This window comes from Cnephaeus nilssonii (assembly GCF_951640355.1).
Source record: "Cnephaeus nilssonii genome assembly, chromosome: 9".
NCBI lineage: Eukaryota > Metazoa > Chordata > Mammalia > Chiroptera > Vespertilionidae > Cnephaeus > Cnephaeus nilssonii.
Window position 1 is genome coordinate 8,942,605 of NC_137080.1, and position 20,106 is coordinate 8,962,710.

Consider the following 20,106-nt stretch of genomic DNA (forward strand, 5'->3'; position numbering starts at 1 on the left):
ATAGAATTGGAATATTGGTTTGGTTCCTTTAAATTTTTTCAATCGTAGTAGAAATTAATTGCTGTATTAAAATTTACAAAATAAGGAAACAAAGATAGTATTGCTTCTTTCCTTCAAGCACAGATTATAAGCAAATAGAAAGAAATCTTTTAAAACTGTATATATTTTTATTGGTTTCAGAGAGGAAGGGAGAGGGAGAAACAGAAACATCAATGATGAAAGAGAATCATTGATTGGCTGCCTCCTGCACAACCCACACTGGGTATGGAGCTCACAACCCAGGCATGTGTCCTGTCTGGAAATGGAACCATGGCCTCCTGGCTCATAGGTCAATGCTCAACCACTGAGCCACACTGGCTGGACTAGAAAGAAATCATTTTTATTTTCTTACTAGGTTTTTTCTTGTGTGACTTTTCTACATTGTTACAATGCTATTTCTTTTTTCCATTTTTCCTGAATTTTAATTTTGCTTCCAAACTCACGTGTTTTGATATACTTCTACAATAAACCACTTCAATGTTTTATTGTATTATACATATACAAAAAAACTCAGCCAACAAAAGCATGAGGACACAATTGTATTGTCTTTGACCTGTGTTTTACCATGGCAGATGCCAGAACCCTGGCTCCAGCGTAACGACTTGAAAGTTGAAACCACAGGAATGTGTGCAGTCAACAATGAAAATTACACTCTGCCAGCGTTTCTTGCTGAAATCTCTGTAGTAAACAGTACAGAAGAAAAATCTAGCCGCTTTATTATGCTAAAGGATCTCCCCCTTGTGCCTAAACTTTGTATTGAACTCAAGCAGAATTGAAAGTCATCAGTGGTGGTATACAGCAGTGGTCGGCAAACTCATTAGTCAACAGAGCCAAATATCAACAGTACGACGATTGAAATTTCTTTTGAGAGCCAAATTTTTTAAACTTTAACTTCTTCTAACGCCACTTCTTCAAAATAGACTCGCCCAAGCCATGGTATTTTGTGGAAGAGCCACACTCAAGAGGCTAAAGAGCCGCATGTGGCTCGCGAGCCGCAGTTTGCCGACCACAGGTATACAGTATACCATGCACTTTTTAAGTAAGGAAAAAAGCAACTTCCCTTCTCATATAAAGCAATTACTCAATAGTGTTAATACAAACCCTTTCTAGGAGGACGGTGGCTTCAAATGACTCACAGTCACTGAAGACTTGAAAATCTTAGTGGGCACTAAGTTGCCTGAAGATGTTCACTCCAGTTTCTTTTATAATAGCAAAAGTTTTGAAAACTACATAGCAAAAGAAGATATGATCTAGCTATATGATGAAATGTTATAGCCACTTTAAAAATCACTTTTAAGAATTTCTAACAAATGGGAAGCTGATCACAATATTGAAGGAATAAAACAGTATTCAATGAGGCACACATTTACGGAAAACTCCCAATTATATATTTCCTAATCCATTCAGTCAGTACTAATTGACCTAATTGGTCAGGCTTTCTAGCAGATCCTTTTCATCCTTCAGGCCTCAATTTCAACAGCATCACCTCAGAAGTTTAGAAGTTACTTTAAATGCTGGAATTCATCACCTATCAGTCATTCATTGAGCACCTCCTCAGTGGGGGGGAGGGGGAGTGGAAGGGAGGGACAAATTCCAGAAGACACCGTCCTCGTCCTCGTCAGAGGCTGCCCCCAAAAATGTATGGCTAATGAGAATCAATACTTTGGCAGTGTCTTCCATAAGAACCAATCTTCCCTTCTGCTTTCTAAAAGATCTGAAAGTGGGGTGAACATTAAATACACTGAAAGGGGGAAATGTGACCCACCACAGAAACGCAGGAAGGCAGCAGGACAATGTGAGTGGCGGTCTCTAATGGGGGGGAGGGCGGGGGGGGAGGGGTATTCAGCATATCCTAAAGGATGTTCCACATGCAACGAACTAACTCCTGCCTTTAGTTTACAAAGGAAGGGAAGATGCGGTGAGGGAATATCCAGGTGGCCACTAGAGGATGCCAGAATGCTGTCTTTCAGCAGGACTCAGGTTTCCCTAGGGAAATCCAGATTTGAGATGGAATATAGTTCAATCTGACCAGAAATAACTTCTCCTTTTCCAGTAAAATGGTGAGAATGTGACTTAGGGCACACAGTTAACAGGATACCAGGGATTTATGAGTCTTGGACCATTACTGAGCCCCAGGTCATACTGCTATCCAAGAAAAAAAACAAAACAAAACAAAACAAAACACTTTATCCCCTCAGCAGGAACTAATTACTAATTATTTCCTAAACTAGGAGTTCAATAGTGAGAATTTGGGGCTATAAGTCTAACACAAACACTTACTAGTTCACTAAACTAGGAAAAAGTTATAAAAGTAAAATGACAGCAATAATAAAAAACCAACCAACCAGACAAAAAAAAACTTCAGGCGTTGAAAACATACTTCAGAATTAAAAACAAAATGTTAAACAGTATGATGCTGCTTTCTTATCTTAGAAATGTAAAAAATATGTCTACACATGAAGAAAAACTTAGAAGTACATATATCAAAATCTTAACAGGAACATTTGGAGGTGGTCGGATTATGTTCTTGTTTCCCCCTCTGCTTTATTCATTTTCTGCAATTTCACGATGTCACTTATTGCTTACTTTACTGAGTCAGACATGACACTAGCATTTTATCTAGGTAATAAGACAAGCATGTGTAGAAGTGCTCAGTGTCCCTGACCCTCAACCCCAGTCCAGCAAAAAAGGAGCAAGTAGCCTGGCCAGCATGGCTCAGGGTTTGAGTGTTGACCTATGAACCAGGAGGTCATGGTTTGATTCCCGCTCAGGACACATGTCAGGTTGCAGGCTCAATCCCCAGTGCAGGAAGCAACCAACGATTCTTTCTCATCACTGATGTTTCCATCTCTTTCTCCCTTCCTCTCTAAAATCAATAAAAATATATTTTTTAAAAGAAGAAAGAAGCTAGAATAGAGAGAAGCTTTGTGGAGGCAGAAGCACCCAACAAGGCTCAGTGGGATTCAGGGCAGAGAGAGCTGTTAGGAAAATGGGTGGGAGGGGGAATTTTAATTAACCTAACTCTGCACTGTTTTCAAACCACTCTACAATTTCCAGAAAATGTAAGTAAAGGGTTTGAACAGCGTTGAAATTGCCTTTTGTGAAGGATCTTTGATAGAAACATGACCTTGAGGTTGAACAGGGGTTCAAAAGCATTATTGTGTTTTACCAAACACAAAATACTGCCCCCAGTTTTTGTTTGTTTTGGGTTTTGTTTTGTTTTTTCAGATATCAAGCTATATTACAAAGCCACTGTTCTCAAAACTGCTTGGGACTGGCACAAGAACAGACATATAGACCAATGGAACAGAACAGAGAACCCAGAAATCGACCCGAGCCATTATGCTCAATTAATATTTGACAAAGGAGGCAAGAACATACAATGGAGTCAAGATGGTCTCTTCAATAAATGGTGTTGGGAAAATTGGTCAGATACATGCAAAAAAAAATGAAACTTGACCACCAACTTACACCATACACAAAAATAAACTCAAAATGGATAAAGGACTTAAACGTAAGATGGGAAACCATAAAAATCTTAGAAGAGCCGGAACCGGTTTGGCTCAGTGGATAGAGCGTCAGCCTGCGGACTGAAAGGTCCCAGGTTCAATTCCGGTCAAGGGCATGTACTTTGGTTGTGGGCACGTCCCCAGTAGGGGGTGTGCAGGAGGCAGCTGATCGATGTTTCTCTCTCATCGATGTTTCTAACTCTCTATCCCTCTCCCTTCCTCTCTGTAAAAAAATCAATAAAATATATATATTTTTTAAAATCTTAGAAGAATCCACAGGCAGCAAAATCTCAGACATATGACATAGCAATATCTTTACTGATACAGTTCCTAGGACAGTGATGGCGAACCTATGACACGCATGTCAGCACTGACACGCGTAGCCATTTCTGATGACACGTGGCCACTGAGGCGGCCGCATGCCGAGGATGAAACATTTGCTGCTCCTGAGGATGAAACATTTGCGAAATAATGTTTTTTCCTCAAAGTGACACACTACCCGAGTTATGCTCAGTTTTTTGGGGAAGTTTGACACACCAAGCTCAAAAGGTTGCCCATCACTGTCCTAGGACAATGGAAACTAAGGAGAAAATAAACAAATGGGATTACATCAAAATAAAAAGCTTCTACACAGCAAAAGAAACCATCAACAAAAAAACAACAGAGCCCACTACATACATGGGAAAACATATTTGCCAATGTTATATCCGATAAGGGCCTAATCTCCAAAATTTATAAGGAACTCGTACAACTTAACAAAAGGAAGATAAAAAATCCAATGAAAAAAATGGGCAAAGGACCTAAATAGACACTTTTTGAAAGTGGACATACAGAAGGCCAAGAGACATATGAAAATATGCTCAAAGTCACTAATCATCTGAGAGATATCAAAATGACGATGAGGTACCATCTCACACCTGTCAGAATAGCTATCATCAATAAATCAACAAACGACAAGTGCTAGCGTGGATGCAGAGAAAAAGGAACCCTTGTGCACTGCTGGTGGGAATGCAGACTGGTGCAGCCACTGTGGAGAGCAGTATGGAGTTTCCTCAAAAAACTGAAAATGGAACTCCCATTTGACCCAGTGATCCCACTTCTAGGAAAATACCCCAAGAAATCAGAAACACCAATCAGAAAGGATATATGCACCCCTATGTTCTTAGCAGCACAATTCACCATAGCTAAGATTTGGAAACAGCCTAAGTGCCCATCAGCAGATGAGTGGATTAGAAAACTGTGGTACATCTACACAGTGGAATACTACGCTGCTGTAAAAAAGAAAGAACTTTTACCATTTGCAACAGCATGGATGGACCTGGGGAGCATTATGCTAAGTGAAATAAGCCAGTCAGAGAAAAATAAGTATCACATGATCTCACTCATTTGTGGCATCTAATGAACAACATAAACTGATGAACAAAAATAGATCCAGAGACAAAGAAGCATTGAACAGACCATCAAACCTCAGAGAGAAGGCAGGGGAGGGTGGCGGGAGTGGAGGGGGTAAGGGATCAACTAAAGGACTTGTATGCATGCATATAAGTATAACCAATGGACACAGGCAGTGGGGGGGTGGTGAGGGCATGTGCTGGGGGGTGGGATCGGTCAATGGGGGGAAATTTAAATTTAAAAATAGATAAATAAATAAATAATCCCTACAAATTTTGTCCATCTGCTGTTCTATCAAAAAAGGAGCATAAACCACCATCCTCCGTTGATTTACCTGCCTTTCATCTACATTTCCATAATACACCTGATATTGAATCTATGTCTTGATAAAAAACATTGCATAAAATTTATGAGCTGCTTTATCCAGGAGTTACTTCACACTTAACCAAGTGTGGTGTCAGCAGTTGAAACAATCGCAGATGCCATTTTGGGAAACCTGTCCCCGAAGCCTCAGCTTTCCCCATCATGCTACTCTGTACCCATGCCAAACACAGAGGCCAAAGTTGCTGGAATGGAAACACGTGTGGGAGCGGGAAAGGGCTGTAGGCAGAGCCCTGTCCACTGGTGCCTTGGTCCCTCACTTCACTGCCTCTTAAGGATGTTAAGGAGCAGTTCAAAAGCCAATGTTTTGCAACAAAAGAAACAACAGATAAAGAAAACGTCATCAAAATCTAAAAGTTTTGTGTTGCAAATGATACCATCAAGAAAGTGGAAAGACAAACTACAGAATGGGAGAAAACATTTGCAAATTATATCTGATGAGACTTGTAAGCAGAACAAACTCTTAAAACTCAATAATAAAATCTAATTTTAAGTGGACAAAGGAATTAAAAGCATTTCTCCAAGACATACAAATCGCCAATAAGCACATAAAAATATGCACATCATTACTCATTAGGAATGTACAAATCAAAACCACAATGCTGCCGAGACCGGTTTGGCTCAGTGGATAGAGCGTTGGTCTGCGGACTGAAGGGTCCCAGGTTCGATTCCGGCCAAGGGCATGTACATTGGTTGCGGGCACATCCCCGGTGGAGGGTGTGCAGAGGGCAGCTGGTCGATGTATCTCTCTCATCGATGTTTCTAGCTCTCTATCCCTCTCCCTTTCTCTCTGTGAAAAATCAATAAAATATATTTAAAAAAAAAAAAACAAACACAATGCGATACCACTTCATACCCAGTAGCATGGCTAAAATAAAAAAACACAGACAATAACAAGTGCTGACAAGAACGTGGAGAAATCGGAGCCCTCATACATTGCTGGTAGAAATGTAAAATGTTGTAAACACTTTTGAACAGTTTGGCAGTTAAAACTCAGCTGCCCTATGATCTAGTACTTTCTCCCAAGAGAACTGAGAATTGTACTAAAAAAAAAGTATACATGTTCATGATAGCATTATTCTCAAAAAAGCGGAAAACAAACCAAATGTCTGTCCACTGATGAATGGACAAATGTGGATTATCCATGTGTTATATCCATACAATTGTTATTCAGCAATAAAAAGAATGAAGTACTGACACACACTGCATCTCATGAACCTTGAAAATAGGCCAAACCAACACTTGGCTTCCCCCAAGTGGGACACAGGCCCCGCCACCACCCTGGAGCGACACCCCACCAAGGCCTGTATGTTTGGCGTAGGTACAGTCACCAAAAGACCAAATATTTTATGGTTCATATCTGCATAGGCAAATCCACAGACAGAAAGTAGACTACTGGTTGCCAAGTGCTGAGAGGGGAGAGGGGAATGACTGTCTGTGGGTACAAGGTTTCTTTCAGGGGTGATGCAAATGTTCTGAAATTAGATTTTGGTAATGGATGCACAAATCTGTGAATATTCTAAAATGCTATCCACTCAAAAGGATGAATCATGTATGTGAATCATATCTCAAAAAAAAAAATTGGTTAAAAAAATCAACTAGTGCAACCACAGGAGGACTTTCTCCCGCTAAGCATTTGTTTAAATGCAACCTTGACATCCTCTTCCAGAGGGCACCTTTCTTGCTTCTTCTAGTTTGCTTCCTTGTCCTCTTTCTTATAGGAGGGGGTGAACTACTTCCTCAGACATCCTAATTCCATGTTAATAAAACATGGTAAAAATATAAGACATCCAGTGCTTTGGAAAATGTAATACATTATACACCATAGTTTACACTGTGACTGTAAAGATGACACAAATGTACAATTGTGCTCTAACTTACGTGTCTGCAAATAATTCTAATATGCTCAGTATTTAACAGGAACACATGTAGATAAGGAAAGAGTAAATCCAAAATATGCAGCTTTATATAAACACTAGTGTCCTGGAGCACAGACTTGTACACATTGAAAGGAAATTCATTAGAAGAAATATTTTAATATCGTTATTCGTGTCTTGCTAATGAAAAGAAAATAGGATTCTACTGAGTCTCCTATCTACCTTCTCCAGGACTTCTGTGAGGATCAAATGAGATGAGGCACAGGAAAACGCTACACAAACATTTGGTTAAACTGTAAAATGTTTGTACCTGGCTATAAAGCAAGTCGTGTTCCTGGACTAAAGAAACTCCAAGGATGCCAGTCACTAGGGAGAGGAAGCCAGGCGTTGCTATGTGACATCATTACCCAGCCACAGCCACCGTTTCTGGGCTGGGCTGTGGGTTGCATTTTGCACCATGGCATCTTGGCATTGGCTGCGATTTGGTGGGGTGTTGCTCCAGGGTGGTGACGGGGCCTGTGTCCCACTTGGGGGAAGCCAAGTGTTGGTTTGTCGGTGCCAGGTCCGTGGTGCCATTTATTTTTAAATGGCCAGTGCACATCATGGCAGCTTCTGCGTTGAGCATCTGCCCCCTGGTGGTCAGTGCGCATCATAGCTACCAGTCAGATGGATGGATACTTAGCCTTTTATATATATAGATTTTACAAATGTTAAACACTTAAAGGCATACAATATAATTTCATTTAATGATACAATTTAAGAACTGCTTTGACAACATCTATAGTATACATTATGGAGTTTATTCATTATATACACCTCATTTCAAATCTTCCTTTCTTGACTTTCCCTAGAAAATAAAACCAATATGAATCTCAGTACAATTCATTTTATTATTCTAGTGCAAGAAAACATTTCTAGGTTTATTTCTAATTTCAGTTTCAAAACAAACTGACCTGAAACATTATTTTTAATACTGGTGATGACCAATAAATATGTAAGAATATAAAAAAGATTCAGCTTGTTGGTAGTACTCCAAATTCAATGCACAAGAATCTTGTCTATCTAAAGCATATTTTAAAACTGCCAAGCAATCTAAAAATCTGTTCATTTAAAACATGTTAAAATATATTTCAGTTGACCACAAATAGAATGCAAAAGGTATTACATTTTTCTTCAAATATCATTTATTTCATTCTGTTCAATTTTGTGCTCCCTACCATTCCAAAGGTCAATCAAAATCCAAATGCAGGCAAATGAAACAGACAACTGAAATTAAATAAAACTTAAGATCAAAAGTATACTTCACTTATGAGGTAAGTTTTACTTTCATGTGTTCAAATATCACAGTTGTAAAAAATGCACCTCTTTACAAAGCATATTTAAGATGTATATTTTCACAGAGCCCTTATTTCTAGAGCCCCAAATCAAGTTAAATAAAATTCCATGCTTCCTAGGATATTAAATACCATGCAGTATAGTATTTAAAAAGTTTATTTATTCAGTTATATTGCTTTCTGCCCAATTAAAAATAAGCTCATGAAAACCATATGATTCTGCATGTAACTTGAAATAAGTCACTCAAGATTCCAACATAAATGCAAAGACCTGTAAGTAGCTTAACCCATCTATCCCCAAAACAATGTGTAATGTTCAGACAAAAAGGCATCCAGAGTATGTAACTGAGCCCCAAGAAGCCCAGCTGCTCAGAGCTAAAGCAAAGCAGTCACGTGACTAAATTCACACACCGCTTTTCTGAGGATGACTATTGCCTGTCAGATCTTTCTACACAACTCAGAGTTCCGAAACCAAGTCAAAGTGGACCATCAAACTGAAAAACTCCGTATTTCCCAGTGGTCAGCCAGTTGGGCTCAGAGGCTGAGAGCTGTTCACCTTGCCCAGGCTGCAGACCAACCTGAATCTCTGCTTTTAACGTGCGGATGCTGCAGAGCGGGGCGGGATGGAAGCCATTCAAAGCCTGGTGGAACGGAACAGTAAACTCCCATTTTCTGTCACCCGTCAACTTCCTATAATTCAAATCACCCTTGAATAAAATTAAATGTGCCTTTTGTAGTTCAGCATATAAGTCAGGAGCAACCTGAGACATTGCACAGAATTCATGAGGCAGTGTCCAAAATATATGATCATGGTAAACCCATCTGCCCGTCTTAACATAGTTTTCCCAGTTGACCCCACACTCGGATACCCTCTTATGATCAGAATATTTTACTTGTTCAATCAGCCAATTAAAATCATGTATAGTAGTATCAGAAACAAACCATGGAATCATTTTTCCATAAAAATGGACCTCGGTAGCCAATTTAGAAGACAACAAGAAGTCGGCTAATGTTAAATCTGTAACAAGTTCAAACCCAGAATTATCCAGCACAATATCCACTCTAACAATAGATGCTTTTTCTCTTGTTTTCTTGCGATTGCTAAGCAATGACCAAAGATGTTCCATGTCATTCACTAAAATGAAAGGCTTTAGGTCTTCCAAAGAATTTATTATACTGGTCTTCTGAGAACTGGATTCCCCACCTGATAGAGACAGATCACACTTATTTCCCCACAGTGAAATCTGAAAAAGAAAAAGTACAAAACATTTACCCTTCTTCTGAATAACCAACAAAAACTAACATGTAGGATGTCGGGGGAAGGGCTGCTAAAAGTATTCATAAAATTCATTTCTACAAAACGTCCATCAAATCCACTTTGTCTAATAATGCAAAGACTATGTTTGCATGATATTGTATACAAAGGTAAAACAGCCCTGGCCCTTGTGGCTAAACTAGTTGAGCATCATCCCATGCACCAAAGGTCTCAGGTTCGATTCCCAGTCAGGGCACATGCCTGGGTTGCAGGCTTGATTCCTGGTAGGGGGTGTGCATGAGGCAGGCGATCAATGTTTCTTTCTCTCTCACGTTGATGTTTCTCTCTCTCCTTCTCCCTTCCTCTCTCTCTAAAATCATAAAAAAACATTATTTTTTTTTAAAAGGTAAAACACTGAAACTTTTCATTGGTCAGTATGTAGTGAAATTTTAAAAACTGGTTTGAATGATTTTAATGACCCATAATCATTTAATCAGAATGAAATTTTTGCATCTTGCAGATATAAGAACAAGATCCGAAAAGAAGCTACAAAGTTTACTTTATAATTCAGTGTCAAGAGAAAAATAAGTGACTTTTTTCCTCCCAGCCCCCCCCCCCAAAAAAAAAAACCCTGCTCAATTTGAGTAAATCCAGTCTCTCTAGGATTTAGTTCTCTCACTTATAAAATAAAGAAACCAGACAAGGTGATGTCTAGTCTAAAGACCCTTCCAACTCTAATAATCTATTATCCTACTTTAAACTGAAACAATACCCAAGCGTATTTTGTGGGAAATGGCACACAGCCTTCCTTTTTAAAGCTGTACCTAAAGTGCATGTGTAGGGGCGCAGGCTCTGGAGGCCGGCAGCCCTGGGCTCAAACCCCTGCATTTCCAGTTAACGACCACGGCTAGATAAAGACCCCAAGGCTCAGGTTATGCAACTGAAACATGAGATAAAAACAGTATTTATCGCGTAGAGTTATTGCGAGAATTGACATAACGGGTGTAAGTAATGTATCCAATAGCTGGCATATAGAAGTACTCAATAAATATTAGCCAAAACAGATTTTACTCTTATATGATTCAAAATAAGAGGAAAATGCATGTTCCAACCAGAATACTATTTTTAAAGGATTAAATGCACATACACACACACACACACACACACACACACACACACACACATACACACATACCTACACACATATTTTTTTTAGGTATAAGTCCAACTCTGATAAAGAAACATCCACTGGTATAGATGGTGGCCCTCCCCAGCTGAGGTCAGGGTCTCTGTTGGCCTCCTGCACATTTCCAGTCTGTGATTAAGTCTATACTGATTTGTGCCCTTATTTGATTGTCTATATTCCCTCAAGGCTACAAGTTCTATGACAGCAAGGGTTGGTGTGTTTTTCTCACCATTACATGCCTGTCATCGAGAACAGTGTTTGATAGAGTAGACACTGAAATGTGTGGGCAGGGTTGGAGTTTTATGGTTTTACGAACAGATCAATATTCCCACCGACTACAACAGCTTGGAGCTCCTGTAGGAAGTTAACCTGCGGGTCCTCCTGAGCAGGGACGGGGCAGCTCGGGCTCCTTTACTGAGGAGAGCAGCGATTTGGGGTTGCTGGCCGAAGCAGGTGACAGCAAACAGATTGGTACTCCTTCTTCTCACCATTTATTAAACTTATGGGACGAAAAACATTATATTCAAAGGCTGTGAAGGAATGACCGAGCTATGGATAATGAATAACGTGTTGCTTTTCTTTTCTTACTTCTAAGCTAAGCATAAAGAATAGTTCAGAGGAGACAAGATAATTGGGTTCCCTAGTTACCAATACCCTGACACCTCTCCCTCTTCGTCACTCAGCTGACTCCGCTTGCCCTACAAGTTCCATCAGGACTTTGTCACGTCCCACAACCTGCCCGGAGCCTCTACTTTCAAAGTATATTCAGAATCTTGAGAGATTTAACACCTCTTATGCTACCAACTTGGACAGTCCCGCCTCCCCTGAGTCACCTTAGTAACAGATCTCCCAGGTTCTCCCCTGAGCCCCTTTGGTCTGTTTTCTGAAGTCACCCTTGAAAGAAGTCATTTAATGTTACTCCTCTGATCCAAGCCCGCTAATAGCTTCCCATTTCATTCCAGGAATCAAACCCAAGTCCTTACCTTTGCTTACTTTGCCTTCTGTGGCCCTTCCAGCCGCTCCTCTTTCCTCTCTCATTTCCTACAGAATCCCCTCTCGGGTTCTCACAGCCCGGCAGGCTCCACCCCAGACCTGCCTGTGATCTGCTGCTTCACCGGCTTCAGGCCTTCCCCCAAGGCACGGTCTCAGCAGTCCTTCCCGACTCAATCTGGCCTCCCTCCCCCAACGCTCCCGGGCCCCTTCCCTGCGTTATTTCTCTTCGTAACACTTTCTGACATCTCCTTCTGGAAATGTTCCTAACTTTTCCTAGGCAGTCAGGGGGAACTACTGCGTACACCTACACATTTTCAAACAGTTCCGAACCTAGTGATATAAACGTAAGGATGTTTTGAATGAGAATTTAAAACTAAATTATGCAAGCTCGATGAAGAAGTGTAGTGAGACTGGATTAAATAGGACAGTTTCTACCCGATGATGACGACAGCACATTCTGTGTTCCGGACTCTGCGCAGCAGTCACGTGAATGAATCCAGTTTCTCACACCAAATTATGAGGTGTTCAATACCACCGTCATTGAACAGACGCAGAAAGCTCAGAGAAATGAAGTAGCTTGCTCAGGTCCAACCACAAAAAAGCGACAAAGCAGACACGGAAGCCCAAGTCAGGCTGGGCCGACCAAGTAACTGTGAAGTATTCTCTCAAGAAGGACAGAAGCCACGAAGCCACGAGCATCACCCGCAGGTGCAGTAGAAGAGATTGCAAACCCATTTCAGAGATTAAATGGACTGTCATCTCTTGAATAACACTACTACTAAAATGATAAACGATCCATGATAACTAAAATGCCAATGTCTATACGGGCTTTGTTGTTAAATGTGTACCAGTCTGTTTTTTAACCATTTAACTCAACAAATATACTCAGGAGATGAATGATCACATTTACCTGAAGAAGCTTAAAAAACTCATTTTTCAGCTGATTTTCATCCAGGTGCTCAACTGTTTTCAAGAGCTCTAGCAGGTGAATACATAAAGCCGTGATGGATTCCAGCGACTCGAAGAAGTTTTGTTCTTTCGATTCTTTAAATACATCAAAGTCATCAATTGGTGGACTAAAGTGAAAGAAAAACATAAGTGAAACATTTATATAAATCTGCATCTTTTCCCCACACATTTGAGTAACTGCAATTCTTTAAAGGAAAGAGAAGAGTAGCATTTGGTCTCAAAAATGACAGATAACTGCCCAGCCGGAGTGGCTCAGTGGTTGAGCGTCATCCCACGCACCAAAAAGTCTCAGGTTCAATTCCCGGTCAGGGCACATGCCCAGGTTGCGGGCTCGATCCCCGGTCAGGGGGTGTGCAAGACGCAGCCGATCAATGATTCTCTCACCCTCTCCCTTCCCCTCTGAAATCAATAATATATATATAAAGTGACAGGTAACAGACACTACGTATAACATAGGTCAAGTTACACAAAAATGATAATCAAAGTACACAAAATCCCCCAAACTCATTTTAATTAACTGTCAAAAGTGCCCTGGAAATATTAAATAATTGGTGACCATATTCATAATTATTTACCCCGTTTCCAGGGCAAACGGAGAAAGAGAAATAAAATTTTAAAACAACTGCTTCAGTTTAACAAACATTTTTTGGGTGCTCGATGTGGCTGGATTCCAAAGAACAAACATATGGATAGAAACAGAGTATCTGAATGTAATGTAGTAAACACTAAGATTCGAATATAGAAGCATTATGGGAACACAATGACTACTTGAGATAAAGCAGATAATACTAATGTAAGTTTTATTATAATGACCTATTTTGATCGTTTATGTTTGGGGGTTTTTTTGTGGCTTTTTTGGGTAACTTTTAATCCCAAGTTGACTGTGACCAATGGTGATATATGTGCCATGATGTGCTACATCCTCATGCTGTCCAATGAGATCAAATAATATTAATATTGCCCTACAAAAAAACATAACTAAGAAGGTATAAATACTAACTGAACGGCCTAAACAAAATCAGCTGTAAAGACATTCAGATGACCTGATCTTCTAAATTAGGGTACATTTAGATCTACTCATGTAGCTACCTTAGGGGGAAAACAACATGACTGAGTTAATGGGATTGATTTAAAAACAAAAACATACCAGACTGTATAATCCAAATGAGTGCTGCCTCCTTCCAGCACCCGCCACCTTGGGAGTGCTCCCTTATTCCAAAGATGCTGCCATTGCTCAGAGCACTTTTGGAATGTTCTTCAGGACCTGTGGCACATTGTTAAACGTCCTGTCGGTGATCGCTTATCTTCACCCTTTGGAGTTAATTTCTTTTTGGAGACAGCCAAAAGTCACTCAGAGCATTGTCAGTAGAATGAGGTGTATAAATCAAATGGAGTAAAACATTTTTGGTCAAAAATGAGGAGTGACTAAAAAATAATGAGACATATTCATTTTGAGGCTGGTGAACTGGCTCTGAAAGAAATTCCAAAGAATGAAAAGGTGTTTTTAGCAATGGCAGCACTGCTGAAATAAATCCGTCTCTCCAGGCGACTTAAAAAATAAAAATTGGTTGGATACATAGGCTCAAGTGTTGGTGTCAGCAAATTACAGCTGTTGTGTTTGACCGGCAAGCTAAGAATGGTTTTACATTTTTGAATGGTTGGAAACAATCAAAAGACTATTTTGTGACATGAAATTACAATGCCAGTGCCCATAACTGAAGTTTAATTGGAACACAGCCATGCTCTCTCGTTTATGTGGCGTCCAGGGCTGCTTTTGCTTCGACACAGACCATGAGGCCCCACAGCCTGAAATATTTACTATCTGGCCTTTTACAAAAAAAACTTTCCCAACCTTTGTTCTAGTGTTTTATTTTTTTAAATATGTTTTTTACTGATTTTAGAGAGACAGGAAGGGAGAGGGATAGAGAAACAGAAACACCCACGCCAGAGAAACATCCATCGGCTGTCTCCTGCACGCCCCCTAGTGGGGATGGAGCCCTCAATCGATCTCAACCGCTGAGCCACGCCAGCTGGGCTGTTCTAGTTTTTTATTAACAAATCGTTCATTAGTTTAAAGTCACACCTCATATTAAGAATGAGCTTTATTTCTTGTATTTAAGAGAGTAAACTCACATCACTATGTATGATTTCTGATTTTTAAATGTTTGCTATTTTAGAATCTACTAAAGCTGCTTATGTACATACACAATGACCTGGTAGTTCACTCCTAGGTACATCCCCAACAAAAATACACACGTATGTTCACCAAAACATGAATTTGAATGTTTATAGCAGCACTCTTTTTTTTTAAATAAAATCTTTACTATTTAAAGTATTACATGTTCCCTTATTTCCTACCCAAATTCCCCGCCCCAGGCCTTCACCACCCTATTGTCTGTGTCCATGGGTTATGTATATATGCATACAAGTTCATTGGTTGATCTCTTCCCACCTATCCACCCTCCCTCACCTTCCCTCTAAAGCAGCACTCTTTATAATAACCTCAAACTAAAAACAATTCAAATACCTATCAACAAAAGAGCTAAAAAGATTGTGATATATTCATATATAGCAATACTATATAGAAATGAGTTATTTACAATTATATGCAAACAATAGGGATGAATCTCAGCAACACAATACTGAATGAAAGAAATCAGATACCAAACTACATCCCGTGTAATTTCATTGGAATGAAATTTTAAAACAAGCAAAACTAACACAGATCAAGGCAGTGGTTATCCTTGAGGGGCCGTGATGGTAGTGAATGGAAGGGGGTCCATGGGGGCTCCTGGAGTCCTAGGCAGGGTCTGCCTCTTGATCGGGACACTAGGGACGCAAGCATGTTCTGGTAAAGTTGCTGGACAGTGAAGATGTGCACTGGTCTCTATGTACATTACACTTTAATAAAAGCTTAAAAATGTCTTCTATTTTCTCTGTGCTATTGATTCCTTATACCAAATTAACTGACATATAATCTAGTTTTATAAATAAAACAAATGTTTATTTTGCCCTTTTTTATAATAAACTAGAGGCCCAGTGCATGAAAATTCATGCACTGGAAGGGGAGGTTCCTCAGCCCGGCCTGCCCCCTCTCACAGTCGGGAGCCCTCAGGGGCAGGAGGCGACCCGGAGATCAGGAGAAGGAGACGCCCCATCACACCTCTGCTGCTGCCACTGCCGGCAGCACAAGCCTCGGCCGGCCCTGGTTACCTGAGCCTCGGGTGGCCCTGGGTGGCTGGGGGGCTGAAGGGGTTGGGGGACTCCAGAGGCAGGCGCACGGAATGGCTGGATCTGCCTGGGGGCAGGCCCGGCCTTGCCACGTGCCTGCTGCCCCAGCGGGGCTGAGGGGACTGGGCACCACCATCTTGTGGCTGTGGGTGCTGCCATCTTTGAGGGCATGGCGGTCAATTAGCATATTCCCTCCTTATTGGCTGTGGGTGCCACCATCTTTGAGGGTGTGGCATTCATTAGCATATTCCCTCCTTATTGGCTGTGGGCACTGCCATCTTTGAAGGCATGGCACTCAATTAGCATGTTCCCTCCTTATTGGCTGTGGGCACCGCCATCTTTGCGACGGCATGAGGATCAATTAGCATATTCCCTCTTTATTAGATAGGATAATTATTTCAAATTAACATTTTTTTCTCAATAAGTATAATTTCTTTTCCTCATGAAGAAAAATAAGTTTTTATAAGAATTTTTAATTAGTTCCTACTTCAGTTATTCAATCTTATGTCTACTCTGGGCATGTAGATTTTAACTGCCAAGAATCAATTGTAGTGGTTACATTTGCAGCATTTCCAGTAGTGCCATTAGTATCTGTTGAACTAAATTCATGTTTCCACTGGTTTTTATTTTTAAACTTATCATTTTATAATTTCAGAAAAAGCATAAGTTATCTGAACATTTATTTGATGGTTATACACTTACCTCTGGATAACTGCTTCATGAATTCTACGATACATGTAGCATTCTACAAACAGCCATGGTGAGTAGAACCATCTTGGTTTTCCATCACTGTCATTTAGAAGACTGTGTTGATGTTCTAGGTACTGATTCCATATGTCAGTATCAACAAACTTCTCAACCAAGGGGACAATGGGTTTGTCTGTTTGTGATTCATTCCGCAATTTAGAAAGAAGAGAAATTGCTTTCTTTTCAGCTTCTATGCCTTTCTACAGAAATATGGAAGAAACATTTACATATATTAAAAATAGATAATCTATGCTAATAAAGAGCTAACATGCTAATGGCCGATATGCCGTAGCGGATAATGACCAGGTCATTAGCATATTAGCTGGGGTGTTGCTCTGGAGACAGGTTGGAAGCAGGGAGGCACCCAGAGGAGGCAGGACCATCCCAAGCCCGGGAGGGCAGGGGCGAGAGCCCATAGCGCCCCCCTCAGCCGTTCTTCACCACCCACCGCTCGCACTCTGAGTGCCCCGCGGCCCACCTGCCCGGGAAAGGAGCACAGCGCAGCGGGCGGGAGGCTTCCACGCTCTCCTCTGGGGCCATGACGGGGCGGAGCCACTGCGTTGTTCCAGAGATGGGGTGGAAGTGCGGAGGCACTCGGAGAAGGCGGGACCAGCCCAAGGCGACTCGAGGGACTGAGGGCGGGGCTTGAAGCGGCCAGAGAAGGCCAGAGGGTTTGCGGGGGGGGGGGGGGGGGGGGGCCAGGCGCACCCGAACTCTGCGTGGACAGGTTCAAGTGTCAATGCAGGGCTGCAGGTGGGTGGGCGACGTCACCCAATTTCACACTGGGCTCCTAGTCTATATATAATTAAAATTTATATATACTTTATATATAAGTATCTATACATAAATAATTCCTCTAAGGTAGCACATTCTTATGGACCTAAACTTAAGAAGAAATACTATATTACAAAACTACATCTTATGTCTTTACAAACTATTATAAACATTTAAATTTAGAATTCTTAAGTTGAAAATCAAATCACACACACACATCTCATATCAACATTATCCTGCCTTATCTATTCTGCCTTTTTTTTTTTTTTAAGTTTCATCTAATAACTAGAGTCCCTTCATTATCTTCAAGTGGAATGACCATTATCAACGAGGGGAAATTGCTTAGTATGCTTATTAAAGATTTACGAAAATAATTAAAGTTCAAATACATTTCATACCTCTCCATGTTTCTCAAACATTTCATTTTTATGTCGATGCAATGTATCAATAGCCTTGGTTAAGATCTGTGGTATTCTGTCTTTAATTGTAAGATATGCAAATGACCTAGAAGAAAGAATCACATACATAGTGTATAACTTAGTAGCATTGATAACACAAGATTTGTCATCTTTCAGTTTCTGGGTCAACTCATTTAAATTCAAATTCCTTTTCATACAACCATTATAAGGAAAATCAGCATTGTCTGGCTACCACTATATTAAGACATAGGAAAATCTGAAAACTTCTCTGGTATGTCATCAAAGCTAGGCAGTCTTTGTGCCTCTAACCCCAGATTCTCCCCAGAAATCTGTTAAATCCTTATCTTTCCCAGTCTATTACTTTTATTCTCCTTAATCAGAAACTAGTTTTAACGATGTGATAGGACAGAAAAAATAAAAAAGAATTACTCTAAAAATCAAACAGGCTCTCCTCCCACGTCAATTACTAAGTGAAGTGACATCATCTACTTAGATGAACAAGGCCATGGATGTAAAACGGCCTGGAAGACACTAATGTATTAGAAAAACAAAGATATTTATGATCCTGCTTTTTTCTTCTCTCTGTCCTACGCCAGTGGTCGGCAAACTCATTAGTCAACAGAGCCAAATATCAACAGTACAACGATTGAAATATCTTTTGAGAGCCAAATTTTTTAAACTTAAACTTCTTCTAACGCCACTTCTTCAAAACAGACTCGCCCAGGCCATGGTATTTTGTGGAAGAGCCACACTCAAGGGGCCAAAGAGCCACATGTGGCTCGCAAGCCACGGTTTGCCGACCACGGTCTTAGCCCATTTTAATTCTTTTCAAAGGCTTTTCCTGCTGCCTTCTCTACCTCACAATGACCCCTTCCATCCTGTTCTGTCCCTAAGCAAAATTAAGGCATGTTACCAGCTCACACTCCCAATCAAAAAATAGTGGTTTTCTAAAAGTGTCAAAGAAAGCTAGAGATAAAGAAAAACTTGAGTATATTTGCTTTAAAAATTAAACATAGTCGAGTTTAGACCTACAAAAACCAAGATTTACAGATTATCATTTTATATGTAACAAAATACAGCACACAGAAAAAAGCAGACTTTGGCAATTGGTGAAATTCTGTGCAGTTTTCAGAGAGCACAAAACTTAGCTGATCAATCACTTATATCTGCAGGTCATCAGAGACAAAGTAAAAACAAGGAAAGTTGACACAAGTCTAAGGCCATACCACCCTGAACGCGCCCGATCGCGTCAGCTAAGCAGGGTCGGGCCTGGTTAGTACTTGGATGGGAGAAAGCTGACACAATCATTTTGTAAATACCTCTGCCCAAACGCCTATTCTAACTTTAACTTGGGGTCATCACACTTCTGAAAACTCAACTATCCCCCTGGCCAGTGTGGCTCACGTCGTTGGTCATGGCCCACTCCATCCCAGACAGGGAGCGTGCAGGAGGCAACCCATAGATGATGGATGTTTCACTCTCACACGGATGTTTCTCTCTCTGACTCTCTAAAAATCAATTTAAAAATAAATATAAAAACTCAAACAGCTTACTGAAATTTTTTTTTAATATTGGGTTATACCCTGAGTAACTCATGTTTCCTCAAAAGACAACTATAAAACTATACACAGAAGCCCAGCTGGCATGGCTCAGTGGATGAGCACTGACCCGTGCCCCAAGAGGTTGCTCAGGGCACATGTCCTGGTTGCAGGCCCAATCCCCAGTGGGGGGTGTTCAGGAGGCAGCCGATATCCATGTTGATGTTTCTCTCTCCCTCTCCCCTTTCTCTCTAACATCGATATGAACATTTTTTTAGGTATAAATTTTAAAAAATCAGAAAACACTGATTCTGTGTTACTTTGCGTAACCTAAAGTGATTAGGTTATAATAGGTGCAATGACCATTGCAATCAGAATTTAACTTTTAAAAGTCACTATGAGGCCTTGGCACAGGAACGCAGTGGGTTAGAGTGCTATCCCAATATGCCAAGGCTGTGGGTT

At 40.6% G+C, this 20,106-nt stretch overlaps 1 protein-coding gene across 3 annotated transcripts in view; it reads right to left on the reverse strand.

The window, feature by feature from the left end:
• Positions 1–20,106, reverse strand: part of ARMT1 (acidic residue methyltransferase 1) — a 130,555-nt gene that overhangs the window by 76,737 nt on the left and 33,712 nt on the right. For 2 of the 3 annotated variants that reach the window (XM_079781397.1, XM_079781398.1), the window contains exons 2-5: positions 18,086–18,191; positions 16,869–17,113; positions 12,877–13,042; positions 7,997–9,776 (exon numbers count right to left, since the gene is read on the reverse strand). In XM_079781397.1, the coding sequence (XP_079637523.1) occupies positions 9,009–9,776; positions 12,877–13,042; positions 16,869–17,113; positions 18,086–18,191 (1,285 nt within the window). In that variant the 3' untranslated portion in view covers positions 7,997–9,008. Of the gene's footprint in view, positions 1–7,996; positions 9,777–12,876; positions 13,043–16,868; positions 17,114–18,085; positions 18,192–20,106 lie in introns of those variants that run through there. The other variant, XM_079781396.1, reaches the window with a different exon arrangement.